Source organism: Polypterus senegalus, chromosome 13 (assembly GCF_016835505.1).
Source record: "Polypterus senegalus isolate Bchr_013 chromosome 13, ASM1683550v1, whole genome shotgun sequence".
NCBI lineage: Eukaryota > Metazoa > Chordata > Cladistia > Polypteriformes > Polypteridae > Polypterus > Polypterus senegalus.
The window spans coordinates 75,087,359-75,108,926 of NC_053166.1; the positions used below are offsets into that span (position 1 = coordinate 75,087,359).

At 36.3% G+C, this 21,568-nt stretch overlaps 1 protein-coding gene across 1 annotated transcript in view; it reads right to left on the minus strand.

The window, feature by feature from the left end:
* The window catches only part of phf8 (PHD finger protein 8), a 57,636-nt gene that overhangs the window by 24,253 nt on the left and 11,815 nt on the right, over window positions 1-21,568 (minus strand). The window contains exons 2-11 of the mRNA XM_039776268.1: window positions 21,468-21,553; window positions 20,603-20,723; window positions 8,738-8,898; window positions 8,240-8,381; window positions 7,950-8,136; window positions 4,737-4,899; window positions 4,038-4,125; window positions 2,766-2,872; window positions 669-760; window positions 485-574 (exon numbers count right to left, since the gene is read on the minus strand). Coding sequence (XP_039632202.1) covers window positions 485-574; window positions 669-760; window positions 2,766-2,872; window positions 4,038-4,125; window positions 4,737-4,899; window positions 7,950-8,136; window positions 8,240-8,381; window positions 8,738-8,898; window positions 20,603-20,723; window positions 21,468-21,553 — 1,237 coding nt within the window. The remainder of the gene's footprint in view (window positions 1-484; window positions 575-668; window positions 761-2,765; window positions 2,873-4,037; window positions 4,126-4,736; window positions 4,900-7,949; window positions 8,137-8,239; window positions 8,382-8,737; window positions 8,899-20,602; window positions 20,724-21,467; window positions 21,554-21,568) is intronic.

The window sequence follows — 21,568 nt, forward strand, 5'->3', positions numbered from 1 at the left end:
CCACATACGACGTGTTCACCTCTTCCACAACTTTCCTCTCCAACAATCAATTTTGTCTGTCATGCACTGATTTTAAGACCTATCATACCAGCCTTCTATTTTATTATTTTTCTTTCAATTGCACCTTGCTTCCTATCATCAGAACAAGCTCATCAGCATAAATGAGCTTCCACAGCATTCCTTGAAGTGCTTCTTCATTCAATACTTATATAATCACAGATAGCACAGTACTCACTTCATCTTAAAACAACCACATCTGCATCCTGGACATTATTTGTAATTCTTCATACTGTATTCTATTCTAGATGACAAATGTGCTGCTATGCAGCTTCAACTGATTAATCTAATGCTTTTAAACTGTTTTTCTTGCAATACCAGTAACTGCTTCAATGCATCACCACAAACATTATAATCATAATCACTTTTAAATAAATCAATTGCAAATCTTAAGGAAACCATTCACTCATGAATATGTTAATCTTACCTCCACAAGACGTATCTCTTTAGCCAAGTCTTTCACCAACTGTTGAGTCTTAATATTTTCAGGGATTTCATCTTCATGTTCAGACAATGCCTGCAAACAAAAGCAAAAGACAGGGTTTTCTACTTTAATATCAACACTCCCATCCACCATTTCCCAATCCAAAACTTGAAATGTACAGCCTTACTTCCTTGCGTGTCCAGCTACGAAATGCATTATTGAGAGCTTTAGCGCCATGAACTAGATATGCTGCTGGATGTCTCCTGTTCTCTCGTAAGCCTAAACGGAAATGAGGTAATTAAAAAGAATTTTAAATGCATTCCAACAAAATGATCAGTGGAACTGAACTTGGTAGTGAGCAGATGTTATGAAAAAGTACATTTTTTTTATTTCTAAGGTATATAAAGCAATACCTTTTCAGTTCTGGCTGCATGTTACTAAAGTGCTACATAAGACTATTAGGTTAAACCAAAGTACATGCTTTTTTAATATCTAAGACAAGAAAAAAACAATACTACTACTACATAGTAATTACTTTAACTAAAAATAAACCATGTAATTTTTATACCATATGTCACACTCATACATTAGAGCACATGAACACATACTGTAAAATACACTATCATTTTGAACAATTTGACCGCAGTGAAAAGTGGTGCCTGAACAGGCATACTTAGGTTTTTTTTTTTTGCTTTTTTTTCCATCTTGGGAAAAAAAATCCAAATATTTCAAGATCAAAATTATTTTATTCTCCTGTATCTTCCCTGGTGTGGTGAATTTCTGCAAGAGGACTGTTACTCTGAAGAGGGAAATCTCCTGTTTATATAGATGTAATATTTTTAAAAAATTCTAAAGTGAAATGGCTTCTCCAATTGTTACTTTGACAAGTACAAACATATGCAAGGAACTGTCATGGGTGCAGCTTGAGGACCATTCCTTCAGATGCATTGATGGGAGAATGATCTAGAACAACCTCCCATCAAAAATGGCTAACAATCAACCATGCTTAAATTTAAGTTTCTAATCTAGTTTCAATTTTGGGAGAAACTCAGGGTTGGTTAATATGACTCAACAGGGTGGCATCAGCCAGTATACACTCTTCAGGAAATCTTACAGAATTTCTTTCACTCTGAACATGCTCCTCTGCTCAGTTCTATTCAGTAGCAGAATAAAACGTCAATCTCTAACATGTTGCATTTTCAGTGGTAAATGATCAAGATAAAAAGTCTGATGCTACACACTGCTAACAGAAGTAATGCGATAACTGAGAGCTCTCTGTTGGAAGAAGAGGATTTGATTTATTTACTTACTGGTTATTTTTTTATCTAATATCAGGCAAAATACTGCAAAACTAAAAATAAAATGTATCAGAAGAAAAACAGTTCTGAAGAAAAAACATGCTACAGGAAATGTTTGTACAAAATGCCTCACATTGTTAATCAGCACCTTATCCAAAAATCTCATAATAAAAAGTAGGTTTGATGTTATTACATTAGTCAAAATAGCTATGTGTTACTACATAACACTTCTCTCTCCCAAGTGATTCTGCTTAACTGAATGCCCCCTTTTTCAGGACTATAGCTTAATTGGCTGATAGCTCTTGTTGAAAATAATCAAACACGCAAACAAAAAAGGGAGCAGAAAAGCCTCAATATTAAATGTACAAATGACACTTTACAGATTATGTTTTGTGTCTCAAGAATTGGATGAGAAAGTCAATGGAAAAATGGGGGGAGAGGTTGTGGGAGATTGGTCAAATTGAGAAGATTATCAAAAGTAATGATCATATTCATGGGTATGGTGTTGCTGTATTGGGGGTCAAAGGAAGGATTGTGAGGTAACACCAGTAATTTACTGCTTGTTGTCTTCTTCAACAGAAGAAAGAACCTTAACCTGGAATAATTCCTGTAACTCAGCCTTAACCTACCAGCAACACCTACTCTTATGGCTTATTGGTTATTAAACCCAGAAGAGCATAAGAAGACATTGTCTATGAGGACCATCGAGTGACAGATGAACAAGTTCACCACTTTGTTTTTTCCTGTCATCCATTACCCATAGCTCTGCATTTTACTGGATTTAATGCCACATACACTGGAAGCTGAAGTGATTCAGGCAGATTTGAAGCAAGCTTGTTACAATTTCTAGATGACACCCATAATCTAAACTTGTCAAGTCAATATACAGATTGCATTTGTAAAGAAATTTCAGTTCATATTACCATCTTATAAAAGTAAGAACACAAACTAAGATATATGCACACAACTGTAATGGTAACACATACCTCTGAAAGTGTCTAACAGGTGCTTGCCAACATACCAACACACTGTTTCGAAGTTAGGAAACTTGAACAAATCTGCAGTACTCAATCGTTTTTCAATCTCATATGCCCTGTGGTAAATTATGCATAAGTGAATTTACCATAAAGGTAGAAAAATTGTTTGGTTACAGAAAGGATCATTATAGCTGTCTCTCATCACAGGCAAATGTAAGTAAACAAAATATAATGATACATTAGTAACTTTCTTTGACCCCTTACACACTGTTAGTTTTTGGTCTTTCACAATATTCAAATACGGAAAACTATACACAATGAAATAAATTAGCAGTCTAGCACTCTAAACATATTCAAACCAATGTCAAGTGTTAAAATATTTTCAATTACAAACATTCAAGAAAGATGACAGAAATGTAAAACAAAAAATAGATAAAAAGAAGTGAATAAAACAGAAAAATAAATCCAAGATTGATCTGGCAAAACATTTTGTGTTTGTAGCCAGTACTTTCCTCAGCCACTGAGCAAGAAATTATTTGCAATTCTTCTCCACAGAACAGAAGTTTAATTTCAATTATTCAGGCAGATTTTTTTCCAGAACTATACAATACTGTATTATATGAAAGATACTGCATTCTAACATTTCACGCTGTCTTCAAGGCTCACTTCTACTTTGAATTAGACATCATTAACAGAGTTGGTTATATCACCATGTGGGCTTAATTCATTTTCTCACCAACTCTAACATACTCTAATATTTCCTAAAGTAATATATTTTAATATATTTTTCCCGTGAAAAGTTTGTCAAGAATCACAATTTGCAATTAAATCCATACTGAAAAGGTAAATGCAAACAGTAGACTAAATGTAAGCGGCAATCAGTGGCTACTATTAAGAATATTTTACCAATCACATGTTTAAACATTTACAATATTGTACTTCTCAAAACTATTGTAACTAACAAAGAAAAATAAGGAAACAATAATGCAAAAAGTAATGACAAATAATTAAATGCAACTTATATTATTAATGTCTGAAGTAACTCCTGTGCCATATTTAATTTGGTCAAATAATTTATAAAAATCAGAAAATATTTCCCAGAAATAAACTGAGCAGATTTGAATTAAAGGGAATAAGTAAACGTATTATGCTATATTCCAAAATGGAGTGGTATAGATCCGGGAAAATGTATCCTATTTTTCATATAGGTTGTTGATATAGTCAGTTCATACTTTTACTTCACATTCTGTTGGAATTAAAAAGAAACAGACACACACCCACCTTAGTTGCATTTCGATGTTGAGGCTATGCAAAAAATTTCCCCCAAAAGCTAAACAGTCAACGGGAGTAAGCACTCCATGAATCCATCCTGGGACAGAGAAAACACAAACATATATTTTTCCATTATTTTCATACTTTAACAAATAAACAATAAAGAAATATATAATCCATTTTAATAAAAGCAGTGTAGTGCAATTTCTCTACAAAGAAATATGCCATCTATGTGTAGCCAAAATATGTGCAACTGAAGCCGTCAACTTCACCATGAGAACACTCATTTGATGTAAAAGGCAGTTAGGAAAATGGCATATTATTTACTTTGCTGTTGGAATAAGGTATCACCCTGTCTATATGACAGCTCATTTCACTAAATAAAATGCAAATAAATAAAAGTCATCTCCACAAATCGGGAGAGCAGGTCTGAGATGCTATTAGAAATGTGAAAAAGAAATCCATAAATGTATAGTATGCTGTTTTGCTTGTGTGTAAGTTTTTATATTTTGATATTTTACCAAATAAATGATAAAGTAAACGGAATACTTTGCCTAAGAATTGTCAGTTCAAGCATTTACTGCCAGGGCATTTGGAATGTTGACATTAAATCCATTATTGCTGCAAAGAAAACCAAAATAGAAATATCTAGCCCTGGGCATGCAAACATGTCAACAAGAAAGCTAAAGCTGCAAAATAAATACCAACCTGTTGGTATAAAGAGAGTCTGTCCTTGTTTTACAGAACATTTGTAGCATTTATCCACTTGATCACCAAAGAACATTTCATTCTGATTCGAGGAGGAGCTCCAGCACTCAAATAAGGCTAGGTTTGCACTTGTAGGGCGAATAAGGTAGAAAATTTTTTCCCCCTGAGGAGACAACAGAAAATTTTGAAAGATCTCATCTGCTACATATATTCATCTTTATCTATTTGCTCTTCTTCAATGTACATATAGGGAATAGCAGAGTGAGTTGCTAAAAAATGTAAAAAAAAAAAAAAAAAAAATTCTAATTTTCTGGATAGTCCATAAAAAAATGTCCAAATCAAGTAGTCCAAAACTAATATGATTACTGCTTTTGTTTCTTTTTGCAGCAAAGAATAGCAACCATGGGCTTGCTATACAGTCTTTGCTAGTTTTGTCTACTTTTCAGAAGAGATAGCAGGTGAATGCTACAGTCACAAGTAGTGTTACAGTTTTACAGGTAAAACAGTGCAAGTATTTGTGGGATAAGAGGAGGGATACATTGCAAACTTTCCTTCAAATATTTACAATTTACTGTAACAACCTGAATGAGTAATGAAAAACAGACAATACAAAATGAAGGTATGCTGCTATTTTAATAATGTTTCAAATGTTCAATTAACCATGAACCACTGATAATCCTGCTACCGTAACAGAAATAGATTCTTAAAACATTGTGCGTCTGTTCTCCCACCCATTCATGACTAGAATAATAACAATACTAGATAAACAGATCAGTTTAAAAAATGACCATATTTATTAAATCTATGAACTTTTTTTCTGTTGGAGATAAATTTAAATTGTCCGGCAAGACACAACAAGTATTTCACTAATCAAATATATAAAACCTTGTGTAAGTAAATACCTGGCCTTATTAGCCTATATATAACAGTAAGAAAATGGACTAGCAATATAAGAGGAGCTTATGTACTCATTCAATGCAGTGGCACATCAAAAATAACAACAATAAAGAGTAATGATAATAACAAAAACTATTCAAATACAATGAAGTCTTTCATTGTATATGGTGCTGTGATACATTTCTTTCAAAGATATTAACTCTTTTTGGGCGGATGTCGAATTTTGTCGACAGGAGAGGTTGAGGGGCGCATGTCGACAAAAGTCAACATCCAGGGGTAGAGGGCGACAATCAGCTGTTAATGGTGACAAAACTCACTGTTACGTCACAGGCATTCCCTCTCTGCTTGGAGGAATGTTAGACTAACTAACTCGGCATCTAATCCTTGCGTGTGCACAAGTTACGAAATGTAAACAAAGGCAAAATGGCGTCGACATCTCACGAGGGAGCAAAGTGAGTGCAGAAAAGAAAATACTCAGCAGACGATGTTTTGCGCATTATAGCTGAGTCGGACTCTGATTTTTCGGAATCTGATTTTGTTGACAGTGATCCGGAGATCGAGCAAGAGAGAGGAACTGGCATCAGCTGATCAGCTGCCAGCTGAGCGCATTCGCGCAGCCGACACACCTACAGCAAGGATCGTGTGGGAGGAATACCCAGACATTGATCCGTGGGAGCCAAATTGGCTACCGGACTTCTCAAGACAGCATGGCTTGCTGTTGGACACGACAGATTACCAGCCGCTGGACTACTTCAGGCTGATCTCTCCTGATGCTGCTTTTCAGCTACTGTCAGACGAGACAAACAGGTAGGCAGAGAGATTTTTTGAACTGTGGGCAGCGCTTGCACTGCATTCTCATTTTTCAAAGTGGAAACCCACAACAAACAACAAGATGAAAGGCTTTGTGGCATTACAAATAGAGATGGGACTAGACTGGTGATATAACTTCAGGGAGCATTGGTCCAAATGTGCTTTGTCCCCTGGTGGCTTTGGACAGATTATGTCGCATGATAGGTACGTGCTGCTGCAAAGTTTTATTAACTTCTGTTATAACCAGAAGCAAATCCCAAGGGGTGAGCCAGGCTGTAACCCCATTTATAAAGTTCAACCCTGCTTGACATTGTGGAACCAACATATAAACAATTTTATCAGCCTGGCCGTGATTTGCCTGTGGATTAATCTATGATAAAATACAAGGGATGCCTTTTTTTCTGCCAATATATGCCAGACAAGCCCACAAAGGATGGCATAAAGGATTTTGTACTGGCAGAAGCAAACACTGGTTTCTGCCTGAAAGTAATTACATATACAAGATAGTATTCCTTTCAAATAGAAAACTGTCCCTTGACCAGTTAGGTTGTGCAGAAGCTGCTTCAGGGCTATGAACATTTGGGTCATGTTGTGTACATGGACAATTTTTATACATGCCCAGAATTGTTCATGGAGCTACAGAGCAGGGGAATCGGAGCTTGTGGCACAGTGAGGGTGAACAGGAGACACATGCCGTCACAGCTGACGCCAGACAGGCTAAAGATGAAAAGAGGTGACAATACGATTTTCATGCGGGCGGAAAACTTGGTGGCAGTGGCATGGCACGATGTCAAATGGGTAACCTGTCTCTCTACAGTACATACTAATCATACTAACAATATAAATGAGAAAGTGCAGCAACAGACAATTGAAAAGGAGGCACCAGTGCAACACATATTGTAAGCAGTGCAATGTGGCAATGCAAGCAATTGGCTGCTTTAAGCGATATCAGACTTTGCTGTGTAACATGTTTATCATATATATGTGAAATCATATGGTATGCAGGATCATACAACATGCAAGGCAGTAACATTTGTCAAAAAGTAAATATTTTTTGTTGATTTGATATGTTAAACAATTGATTTGTGTTCTTTTTTAAAAAAAAAGTTAGTTTTTGGAAAAATATTCAGCCCTGGAAGAAACCAAGATCATAAAGGAATAATGGACATAAAAAAAACACTACATTTCTACATACATTGTATATATAATATAATTTTTTAAAGCCGGAAGGACAAGCTGGATGAAAAATATAGATCCAGTATTTACTATTCAAATTAGGACTAGTGAAAATGTAACTATATGTCTAAATTCATCAGTTCTGTATTGATAAGCCAGAATATCAGAGAGATCTACAATATAGTTTGTGACAAACTGCAGGACTGTTGCCAAATGAGATCTTTATACAATGACTTAAAAAAATGTGAACTTGAGAATTTTAATAGCATTAATATTAAAAATTATCCAGGTACATTAAAAAAAAAAAACAGTTAAAAACAGTGAGTCTACCCTTAGAACGTGGTACCAGACTGAGGTGCCTCCAAAGTCAATGTGGAAATCTGTGTAGCTATCTTTGACACCCATTAAGCAGTATTTTTGTACATTGGGACGTTCAAACACAGATTCTTCTGGCCACAGGTTTTCCACCCAAGAAAGCTTCCGAACAATTTTGGGAGTCTCCACAAGATTTGACAGTCTAGAAAAACAACAGATGTACAGTTTCATATTTTGCCAAAGACCAAAATGATCCTGTACCATAAAAGGAGACGCTCTAAGGTATAAAAATTTATAGAACATACCTAGTATCAGAGAACTCTAAGCTGATGACATTCAGCACTTTATCCCGATTAGGTCTGTTGAAATAATGGACAAAGTTGCCAAGTTTCATTTTTAGGTCTGCCTGTCTGCTCACATCAATAACATCAATCTCTTTGTCAGCACCTGCAGAATAAAAAAAGGAAAGTAATATGCTAATTTAAAACATATGATGAGGATATTGCGTCCATTTTCCATTTATTCATGGCAATACCCCATCTAAACTGAATACATACTAGGCATTGTGAAAGTTAATGTAGTTTAATAATACCATGTTTGCGTGCACATTAGACCATTCATAAAATCCTTTGACATGCCAGGAAGTGGTCTATTACAGCTAGCAGTAATGCATATTAAAACAATTATCATGAATAGTTAAGAAAACACACACTTTAAATTACCATATTGAAAAAAAACAAACCTCAAAATTTCAAGTTTAATAATATTTCTCTCTCAAGCTCCAGAAGAATGTGAAGTCTTACCTATGTAATATTCCACATCATTGACTGTGAAGCTGGTGGGTGGTAGGTTCATTCCTAGTCCTTCTTTTTTGTTGACCAGTATGGGAACACTAAAGCTATTCTCCTCCAAGTACTCCACTGTCAACTGAGCCCCAGAAGGTTTTAGCAAAATTTCATCAGCACTATTAATGAAGGACAAAAAATACAAATGTAAAGAGCTACAGTAGTATTTACAACCCTAAACCTAAATATATTAAAATCTCATTAGTTTATAAAAATAGGTAACAATAATCAATATATATATATAATGTATATAAATATACACAGTGCTGTGAAAAAGAATTTGCCTCCTTTCGGATATCTTATTTTTTTGTATGTTTGTCACACTTAAATGTTTCAGATTATCAAACAAATGTAAATATTAGACAAAGATGTATGAAATGTTAAATCATGAAGTAACTGTAGTTAATCAAATTTTTTGGAAAGCTGACTTCAATTTCACTAGCCACACCCAGGCCTAATCACTGCCAGACCTTAAATAGAACCTGTCAGACAAAGTGAAGAAGGCCACAAGATCCCAAAAAGGAAGACATAATGCCAAGATCTAAAGAAATTTATGAAAAGATGAGAAACTGTAATTGACATCTATCAGTCTGGAAAAGGTTACAAAACCATTTCTAAAGCTTTGGGACTCCAGCGAACCACTATGAGAGACATTATCCACAACCAGAGAAAACATGGAACAGTGATGAACCTTCCCAGGAGTGGCCGGCCTACAAAAATTACCCCAAGAGTGCAGTAACGACTAATCTAAAAGGTCACAAAAAAACCCAGAACAACATCGAAAAGAACTGCAGGCCTCACTTGCCTCAGTTAAGGTCAGTGTTCATGACTCAACCATAAGAAAGGGACAGGGCAAAATGGCAGAGTTCCAAGGCGAAAAACACTGCTGACCAAAAAGAACATAAAGGCTTATCTCACAATTGCCAAAAAACATCTTGATGATCCCCAAGACTTTTGGGAAAATATTCTCTGGACTGACAAAACAAAAGTTGAACTTTTTGGAAGGTGTGCATCCTGTTAAATCTGGAGTAAAAGTAACACAGCATTTCAGAAAAAGAACATCATACCAACAGCCAAACATGGTGGTGGTAGTGTAATGGTCTGGGGCAGTTGTTGCTGCTAAGGGTGGCCCAACCAGTTATTTTACGTTTAGGGGTCAATTCCTGTTTAGGGGTCCTGTTTCACATAGGGCCATGTAGGTTTGGATAGTTTTTTTTCCTTAAAAAATAAACTCATCACTTAAAAACTGCATTTTGTGTTTACTTGGGTTATCTTTGTCACAGTTAAATGTTTCAGATCATCAAACTAATGTAAATATTAGACAAACATGCAAAAAAATAAGAAAATTGGAGGGGGCAAATACCTTTTCACAGCGCTGTATTTATTATATAGATATACATATACATACACATACATAGATATATGGAAGTGAAGGGCTGTGATGTGCATATTTGTAGCTGGAAATCTACAAATAGAGTAAATGAATCATGTATCTTAAAACAGTTTTTTATTTCTTAGCTTTCAACTCCTATCGGGAGTCATCATCAGTGGAAAATGAACAGACACACAGGAATCCAAGGCAATATACAGTAAATGTAGCTAGCTCACAAGGCTGACATTTCTCAACACCGGACACATTAGCTGACTCAAAGCAAGTCACTTATCTGTCAACTTAAAATAAAAAACATGAATAATTGAAAAAAAATTGTTTAGAAGTCATTTGGCATAATAGTACCTATATTCTAAATCAATTTCTACTTGATTCTGAAAAATATATAAATCTAGGTAAATGTTTAAATGATATAAAAATTGAAATTTGGGAGGCAAAAATTTGTCTTTTAATAAGTTTCAGCATTGTTTCTTTCATTCATTTAAATAGTAAGAGAGAAGCAAAATTAATTCCCTCAAGGAATTAATGGCTAACATCCTTATCTTGACCTAGTCCAGCACAAGTGATACTATTTAGATCAGGGGTTCTCAACCTGGGGCCATATGATTTTCCAAGGGGGCCACAGGTGATAATTATGTAAAAAGGGGGCAACAGCATGAGATATGGGAACCACAGTGAGAAGTGGAAAACGAAGAAAACAGAAATGTGAAGAAAACAGAAGTGAAGTGACCGTGCTTCCTAGTGGATGAATCGTCAAGTACACTCTGTGGTGGCTTCCCTTCCTTTCCCATCCTCCTATCACTTCCTCACTCCAACCCCCCTTATGGTACCCTGGGGCGATTTCAGTATAACATGTGTCACTGGAAAGGTTCATGGCTGCAGCAGTATTAGTGCTGTTTCTTCCTAGTGAATATTACGTGTATTTTAGCTCTTGTTTTTGCCATTCCTTTTGCAATTGCTGTTGAAAATAATTGCTTATTAACTTTCATTTCTTGAAATTAGGGATGCACTTTTTCCAATCAATCTGCATATTCAAAATTTACAATAGACTCATTTTGCAAAATAATAAAGAATGTAACAATTTCTTTTAAAATTTGCATATTTCGTTAAAACCAAAAAAAGAAGGTCCCTGAACATAGCCTTTCAATGATCTCTGTTGAGATATTCTAAGGGGGATTTATCTCAAATCATGCAAAGCATATATATTAACACTCACAGATTTGACTGAAAGAAATATGTGAGAGCCCCATGTCTGAAATAAAATTACCCGCATTCGTTTTCCAAAACTCGTACCAGTTTCACAGTAATTAAATAAAAAAGAGTAATATTTTTAATCTCACTAGCAATAAATCAACAGATGGTGTATCAAAAGACATGGAGCGAAATTACCTTTCAAACAGAAAAAGAATTAACATTCTACAATGACTATTTCAAAAGTTATTCGTATTTCTCTGTTCTTAACAGTTGCAAAAAGTCACCACAGGCGGACATTTTTATTATTTAATTACCATAACGCTGGTTCGAATTTTGAAAAATGAATGCAGGTTAATTTCATTACAGACATGGGGATCACACATATTTTTTTCAGTTAAATGAGTGATGGTCAATATACATTCATGGCATGATTTGTGATGAAAACCTTCTAACGCGGTTTTATTTCTGAAAAATGATATTTTGTGGTTGTAAATATACATAAAATTAATTTGCAACTGTATCGAATTACATTTTTTTTTTTTTAGATACCCCATGGCTACCTTTGCAAAAAAGAAACGTCGACAATAGTCAGTCGAATATCTTGGCTTAGGATTTATTCTGTCACCACAAGACCGCACTATTCCTATGTGTTTGATATGTACAGCTTCACTGTCCAATGAGAGTATTTGTAAATTGCAGAAGCATTTAGAAAGGTCTCAAAGACAAAAAAGAATAATACGAAAATAACCTAAAACAAAACAATTCTTGAACTTTTAATAAACAGTATTTTAGATTCTGGAAATTTAAATATTCTTGCCCACATGGAGTTTGTACATTTTCAGCGTCTGTGTGGATTTTCCTCCAAGATCTCCAAAGTTGTACTAGTTAGTTGTATTGGATATTCCAAGATGGCCCCTGTGTGAGAGTGGTTGTGTGAAAAATGACCCCCTGCAATGGACTGGCATCTGGTGCAAAGCTGGTTACTGCCTTGCTCCCAAATAATGCTGAGGTAGGCTTTGCCCCATCCTACTGGGGCCCTCTGATAAGTCTCCCAATAATTAAAGAACTAAAAGTAAAGAGCTAAGTACTATAGCAAAGGGCTGAATAGGCTGTTTCTTATTTACTTCCAATGTATTATATAAAAGTTGCACAAAAAACTATTTTTTGTTTAAAACATTTACAAGTAGTTAATTAAAAAAAAATACATTTCTGAAAATGTTATTCAAATTTGTTTATTTGGTAAAAAGTTACATTATATGAATTTTGTGTTTAATTCAAATAAAATTTCTTTACAGTCCAACTAATCGACAAAATAATCAAAATAAATCTTTAGTTGCAGCCCCTATTTAGAACTATCAGAAGAATTTGAGTTCAGAATAGACAGAATAAAGAAAATTTAAAAGTTATACATACAAAAAAAAGAAAGGTAGCATTTGTGAACATTCACATTCATGCCATTAAAGCGTATACAGTAAACATAATTTCAGTAATTGAAGTGTGGTTAGGGGAGTTTTGAGTGCCAGCTGGCTGCTTGCAATCAGTGTACTGAAGATAAGAGAGAAACAAGAACAGAGAATATAATGATTTGATAAAAAGGAGACAAACAGAGATGAATAAACACTTGATATTGAGACGTGTAACTGAAATAAGAAAAATAGAAGTTAGAGCGGTGTGACTAATTATGAATCAGGAAGTTATTTTAAGTAGAATTTGGACAGTAAAAACTTAGGTGAAGCACTGAAAGAGTTAACACAGTTAAAATAATTGTGTTTTGTGATTTTATTATTGAAGCATCTGGTGAGTCTCAATTACTGATTGTAGAGCAGAACAGCCTTGACAGAAGAGAAGTTAAGTAGAACAGAAATAGAGATCTCAGTATTACTGAAACAAGTGTATTGGTTGAAAAGTAGAAGAACAGAGGATTTGCATCAGCTGGCTCTGATTGAACTGACAGTAAGAAAAATGTTGGTGAGCATATTTCAAACAAGAAAAAGTCTTTTAGATCAACAGGTATGCAGACCAAGAACAGAGCAGAGATGAGTAAAATTGCTGTGCTGCTGAGACCTGCTGCACAAAAAAGATTTATAAAAAATGTCTAAGTAGGAGAAATGGACTAGTAGGAGGCTGGGCACTAAGTTGCCAAAATGAGGAATGCTTGACATTTTGGTGTGTGGGGCAATGGAAACCTTAATTAAAAATTCTAAAGTGAATGACACAAGCGGAAAAGAAGGAAAGGAGAAAGACAGAAAATGAGGTTTTGAAGTTGTTTAAAAGTGCTGTTAAGGAATGTGAAGCGAATACAGAATGTGCTAAACAAAGGTGAGTTGACACAACCACCCCCATACACAGATGGACAGTTCCCAGTTGTATCAGTAGTGGTAAAGCTGTCAGGAGAAGTTGAAATGGAAGACAGTAAGAGTCCCGCTACAGTTACTGAGGTAGAATTGGACGTTATAGTAGACTTAAAGAAACCCTGCAGGAGAAAATAATGCAAGAGCAGGAAAAGGATGAGCTGGCAGGTGGAGTCAGTGAGAATGTGAGGAGGAACTTGGATAAGATGAAAGTCTTGACATAAAAGATAAAAAGATGGATAGAGGACTATGCTCTGAAAACAGCTCCTTTGAGGGCAATGATGAGAGGAGTGGGGAAACAGTTGTTAAAGGTACCAATTGAATCATTAGAAGCATATGAGAAACTCAAATGGGAAAAGCAACTGGCACCTGCCCTAGCGACACCAGATTATACAAGACCATTTGTGTGGTATGTGGCTAACAGAAGCAATGGTTATACAATAGCGGTATTGATACAGGAGATGTATAGCGGCAGACGGAAATAGCCCATCACATACTATAGCAACAAACTGGATAATGAAGCACATGGATATCCAACTTGATATCAGGGCCTTAGAAAGCAACTACTATAAACATGAGATACCCAATTACTCTTTAAACGCATTTCAAAACTGTAAAACTAAATGAACAAGGTAAATTTGTGCTTTCCCAGGGTAGGATGCTGGCTTTAATGTCATTGTTTACATATTCTGATGTCACTGTAAAACAATGTAACAAGGTAAATCCAGCAGAAACGGTACAATTAGAATATGAAGGGCACCCACATGACTGCTAAGCTTAATCATCAGCATACCAGACTGTGGCCTGACTTGGAATCCACACCAATACTCAATGCTGAACTGTCTTATTTTGCAGATGGATCTTGTTAGAAGGATCACCAAGGAAATCATGATGGTTTTCCAGTAGTTGAACAACAAAGCGAGGTCCTTATTGAGATAACATCTGAATACTGTCCACAACCATGTTCAGCACACTTGATGAAACTTATGGCCTTGACAGCTGCCTTTAAGCTGCGAAAAGGTGGGAAAGTAAACAATTATGCAGATTCTGCATATCCGCTTGGAGTATGTCATTTGTTTGGCGCAGTTTGGAAGCAGAGAGGTTTCAAAAGGCGCAATGGCTCACCTATACAACACTTTGAGCAAATCCAGAATCTGATTATTGCCATAACATACCCAACACACTTTTCCATAATTACGTGCCAAGCTCATAAGAAATGTGATCATTAGAGATAATAATGCAGCGGACGAGGCAGCCAAACAGGCCTCCAAATACTTCATCCCAGTATTGGTACCTATAGTCATAACAGAGCTCTCGCTCAGACCACACAAAATAATACAAATGCAAGAATGAGCAGGCCCATATGAACAATCCATGTGGCACCAGAAAGGTGCCACTAAAGACTCAACAAGATTACAGAAATCACATGACGGGTCCATTCTGGCTCCTACAACACTTTAAATGGAAGTGCAGGGTTTTGACAATTGCACAAGGGGAGAATAATTAGAAAAATTAAAAGCAAGGGAATGGGTCACCTTATTTACAGACAGTGGTGTATAATATATTGGTAAAATGAGACATGTTTGTGCAAAACAATGTGAGTAAGGGAATAGTCAACCCAACTGGACAAATTCCAGTACCACAAAGACCTTTTAGCACTTGGTAATAGACTAGGTGGATATTATAAAAAAAGAGAATAACAAAAGGTATATGTTGATGGTGACAGATCGGTTCAGTGGATGGATTGAGGCTGCATCTTTAGTAGATCAAGGGGCAGGGACAATAATCCTGTTTCTTACACAAGAAATCATACCCAGATTTGGTATACCAACAGGTCAGCATTCTTTCAAAATGTGGTAAAACAGGCATAGCAGCGTTCAAGAGCAAATCAGAGGCTGGGGTGTGTGCATCTCCACAGTCACAGGGAATGGTGGAGAGAATAAATTGAATGTTTAAAGCTAAGCTGAATAAAATTTGTGCAAACACTAAAGTTAATTATGTGGAAGCTTCACTACTTATATTAATGAGTTATCACAAGCAGACTAACAGAAACATGCTTTTAATTCAGCAGAGAGGACCATATACAGTAAAGGGTACAGCTACTGATGGAATTTAAAGCTTACATGAGACAACTTACTGCTATACATAAAGCTATCTATTTTCAGGAAAAGAACAAAGATTTTGGACTAGAGATATCAAACACCATAGTGCTGGGGGACCAGATGTACATCAGGGCATTTCAAAGAAGGTGGAATGAGCCAAAGAGAGAAGGCCCTTACAAAGTTTGTTCGGGCTATAACCACAGATGTACAGGTAGAAGGATGCACCACACTGTACCACCTCAATGGTCACACTTGGGTTCCAGAGAGACAGAGTAGAACGAGGGGATAAGGCAAACAAGGTGGGAGTTCTGAAAGTACAAGTGGGGTCCAGTTAGAGATGGAGGCAGATTATGAGCAAAATACAGTACCAAGGACCAGTTACAGTTTGTTCAACAATCAGAAGTAAGTGACGAAGGTGATCCTTCTGATGGGGAACCTGTCAGTATAGATATTTCTTGTCCAACGCTGTAATGCAGAGGCCCTCTCAGTGGCCCTCATTTAACCTGGGTTAGAGACTACTACAAACCCATAAGAGGTCCACAGCTGAATGATGGGATGATGCTACAAATAGTAAGTAAGTGCCTTATTAAGTGAACCCCCACCACTGAAAATGGGAAAGAAGAAGACGTGTTGAGTAAAATAGACAAAAGGTATGGAACCAGCAGACTAAGATGTGATAGAAAAATGGGCTGTTTATGCTGTGCTACTGTGATCTCTTTGTTGTTTCAGGATATGGCTGCTAAACAGTTGCAAGCAACGGGCAAATTGATGGCCTGTGGGAAGATCTCCTTTATCCAACGCCCGACTGTTTGGTCCAAAGAACCAGGAAAAGCTGGGTCAAGCTGAGAATCCTGGGGTTCTGGCTTCTGTGCAGGGGTGTGTGGCTCTTGTCCACTCCTCAAGCAGAGACTACCGATATACCGCAAAAAAGACAAGTTACTAGATCTGCAACGCCCATAGCCCTGGAAGTGGATTTATCACACACCAAGGACAGAGCACAATGGACAAGAAACAGACCTTGGAGAACACTTGGTACAGATGGGCTCTCTATACTGTAAGATGTTTTCTGAACAAAGGATGTGTGCTATACACCCTATCCATAATGAGAAATTAGATAGTGTTTCCTAACCAACACACTTCTGACAAATGTCAAGGGGAGTGCAATCATAATGGTATGAAGTTAAGGTACTGCCTTGCTGAATGCCTTGGTTACATGGGAAATCTCGTGTTCTGAACTATTATTACTGGCCCTTTTCGTAATCACACTGATTGTGGCAGAACAGTGAAGTGTACTACGTTGACGCTAACATAAACAAATGGAAAATATTACTTGGTGAAATAACAGAACAGCAAAATGAGATCGCATAGTGTTTGAGGATGTCTGGGGGACAAGAAGGTGCTATACAGGCTTTTAAACGATTGTAGCACTGCACGGAATGCAGATCACGCGGCACGGCAGGAGCAGCAAGCCATGCAGCTGAGCGAGCAACGGGGAGGTAAAAAAACAACTGTTATTTGTTTCCCATTGTATTATCGTTTAAGAGGTTTCTGAGGAGCGACCGTGTCTCCTTGGAGTGCGTTCAGACTCCCCACTTCACAGCGGCACGTCACAATAGTGGGCTGGCGGGGGGTGGGGGAAGGATAGGCGAGCAAAGTGCAGATCACGTGGCACGGCAGAGGCAGCAACCAGCAGCTGATCGAGCAAACAGGAGGTTTAAACAATACTGTATTTGTTTCCCATTGTATCACCATTTAAGAGGGGTTTCGGACGGACTGCTGTGTCTCCTTGGGGTGTGTTCAGCACCCCTCCTCACAATGGCTCGTAGCGCTGGAGGGGGGGAAAAGCCCCCTAGTCTGATAAAAATAGAACCTAAAATGTTGACATAAGAAAACCAAAAATAAAGCAAAAATCTTGTCTAATATTTCTGAATTCAAATAACTTTAAACATACAGCTCCAATATGGCAGCCAATTGCTAAGCCACCTTGCTATTTCAGATGACTAGCTCTGCTCACACGAAGACCTACTGCTCTACTTTGTAGAGTGACTGTCCCCATTCTCCAGTAATTGCTGCCTTTATAAAAAGAAAGCTCTTTTTTGCTGACACATCCTTTCTCAGCTACTGAGCACTACTAATCACCAAGGTAAGAAGCTATTTCCATCATTATACTTTCCACAGTACTGTGGCTCTTATACTAAGCACAAAAGACATAAACAAAGAAGACTAAACAATCACTAACCAAAATGTTAAACAAATCAGACTTCCTTAAACCGTTGCTGCCCCAAAGCCAAACAAAAGTTAGTCTGGCCATCAGCCCGCAGACATCTGGCAAAAGGCATTGACTTTAAACCTGGCTATCTATACATATGTTTGTGCACAAGTGCAAAAAAGGTGTACAGGCTAAAAATGGCTTGCACACTTACTGACTACCTGTAGGTTAACAGGACACTGTACAACAAATACTAAAGTTTCAATTGACAAAACTGCTGTTACTGACAGGGACATACTTGTGCACAGTGGCCAGCACCGCCCCACAGTTCTTTAAAGAAAAAACTTTAGGCCTGCAATCCTGACTGTAAAGTGCTATAAAGCCTTTGACGCTACATTATGGCACCCTTTGTTTCTATGAAAAAATGGCTCCCAAAAACTAAGCAAGTGGTCAAAGCAATCCCTCAAAGGCTATATAAGGAGTGTAAAGTTCTATCTCTCAATGAGAGAAGAGTGAGTGAGTCAACTTTGCATTTTACATATGGTGTGAAGAAGCTGAACGCAGCCCCAAGTGGATGTGGCCGCTCCTCCAAAACTCCCTCTTAAACAGGGATTCAATGGGAAACAAACATTTTTTTATCTCCTCTTTGCAAGATCAGCTGCAGGCTTGCATCTTGCGAGGCACTTCGAACATTTAAAAGCCTGTACTGCAGCTGTTCTTTGGTTCACTGCCTTGTCTATCTTCCCCCCGACATCCTCTGCTTTATTCTTTATGCTTTATTATGCTGTTTACGAATAAAGTTTATGTTTCTCGAAAACCCTGAATGAATCTGTGCAACTGTGTGACCCAAGTGTGACAATATGTAGAAGATAATAATTATACACACACACACACACACACACGAGTATATTTTTTTTTCTTCACATGAAATGCACTTGCTGGAGTTGGTTTATGCACGTAAATTTAATCACACTATTGAGTTTCTTGCCAAGCCAAGGCTATGGTTTTTTGGGCAGTTAGGGCATGTACCTTTGTTTCTATGTTAAATAAACTCTTACAGTTAACTTCCTACTCTTGAAAAATGTGCCTAATTATTACTGGAGAATAAAGGAACTACTGAAATGGTTCAGGGCTTAAACTTAAGGCTAAAAAGGATTTTGTTATTAGCATTTTTATTTCAATATAAATTAAGTTAAAAAATGAATATATAGGGGAAGCTCAGTGATATCAGGTATTAATGAGGCATGTTTCAAACTGTGTGGCTCTAACCATACTGGTGGCCAGTGTACAGGTCAAATGCAAAATTAAATGTATAATATTTTAAAACCTCCACACTGGTGTAATATTCGTGTGACTCACCTCATACCAGTGGTATGAGGCAAATCTAATGATACAATACATAATACACTAATGAAAGCACATTATCGAGAGAGTGTGTAAAATGCTGAAAATTAATTAGTAAACACTACATTCATTATTAGTTAGGTTTAGAAGCAAAAACAAATGAGACAAATGTTATGACAGTAAATCCATATATTTGAATGATACAAATGAGAATGGCATGTTTTCTCCAGAAACAAGTACTTACTACAGTTAAGATCAATTGGGCAAAATATATAAAGGCTTAAGCATAAAAAAAGTCTTATCCCTTTTTTGCCATGGGGCAGCGTGGAAACAACAGAACAAAGGCTGTTTACAAGACTTCTGAAATATCTGATTACCCTTCAATTGACAGGTTTGATAACCAAAACTCCAGCTTTAAAGTTAGAAAAAATTAAAAGGAGAGAGAAGTCAAAGTAGTTGTAGTTTGTGACATCTGAATTTTAAGTTAGCTTTGTGCACTAAATATTCCACTTCAATAACAGCTACTATCCAGCTAATATCTGCTCCATATACTAAACCGCCGAACAGCATATAAGTGATTTTTCTGACAAACCTGATTTGAAATATGTGTTATTACAACAGCAGCTTTAAAGAGTTTGTGTCAATTAAAATATCCTGAATAATATTGTCAGTCAGTGATTCACTAATTTATGTGGCACTGCAATAATAATGTTTAATCTTTTTAGGATTGATTTTAATTATTTACTTTTCAGTAACTGAATGGGAATAGTCAGTGAATAAATTTAGCACACATGGTTACATAAATTAAGAGCATATGTCCAGATAAATCAGGTACAATATATTTTCATTCTATATAAACCCTATGCCGAAATCTAATAAAATGCACCTAATTTGTTTGTATTCTAATCAGCCTACCATTTCCTTCTCTGTGCTTCAGCTTTAGTCAACTAGTGTATCAATGCTACTGTTTTAATAATTTACATTTATTATCATCAATAGAGTAGTTGTACACTCAAAGATAAAGGTGTTCAAGAGTCAAGTGTGCACACTTTGCTATTTTGCTGCTTTTCTACTGCTGAAGTGAAACTTTTTTTATGTTGCTACTGCAGATTAAAAGATGTACAACTGAAGCATACAAAATGAAACTTGTCTTGTGTTGCATATTTATATCACTGAGAAAAGATGCTACACAGGTAGCAAGAATATTCCACTTTTTAATTTGACAGAATTTACCTTGGGAATGTTCTGCTCCGAAGTTCCTTGATAAACTGCTGACTGCCTGTTTGAACTGGCCGGCTAATCTCTCTCATCACACCTAAGTGATCTTGCTTTTGAATTCCTCGACGTTTTTTCACTAAAAAATAATTTAAAAATGTTAACTTCAAGTTCTGTAAAGGATCTATAAGATTATCTCATTAACCAACAAGAAAATAGTAACTCTTTATGAATGACAAAGATGTGAAAAAATAATGAAAAAAAGAAAGAAAGATAAAGAGGAAACATAATGAAGAGCAAAAAATATCTGGACACCCATAGCAAATATAAATTAAAACTTTCAGCAGCCAATTGCACTTGTATAGGGAATAGCAAAGTAAAATTCAAAACCTTTGTATTCCATTTGTAAATATAATATTATATCTTCAAGCACAAAACAAATAATACCTTTACATTACAGCATATTTTTTTTTGTCCTACTCCTACAGCACATATATATTTAAAATAACCACAGAAATCTAATTAAAACTTTTGTCTAGCTTATCTTCAACTGAATACAACAAAACTAAGATGTTAAGTTTTAGATTACATATTAAAATGTAAAATGCACCTACATTGTTATTTAATCCACTCTATCTAAACGCAGGAGTGCTGTATCCTTATTTACCAAACACCAGTACATCATTTGATTGCTTATGTCCCATAAATTTTGAAACCCTCACCTAAATACATAAATGCATTTTAGAACTGGATCAGGTAAGAAATAAATGAAGCAGATAATATTGGTGCCCCATCCGTGCTGGAGAAATAATATTTCAGTTCATACATAAAGCTACTAACAAAAGAATTTTAAAAATCTGATTATGAATGTGGAACTACTTACTGATGGATGGTCCATGCGTGACTTGACAGTTTGGACAATGGTAAAGATCGATATCTGTTGCTTTATCTTCTTCTACTCCTACACAGCTTAAAAATCAAATA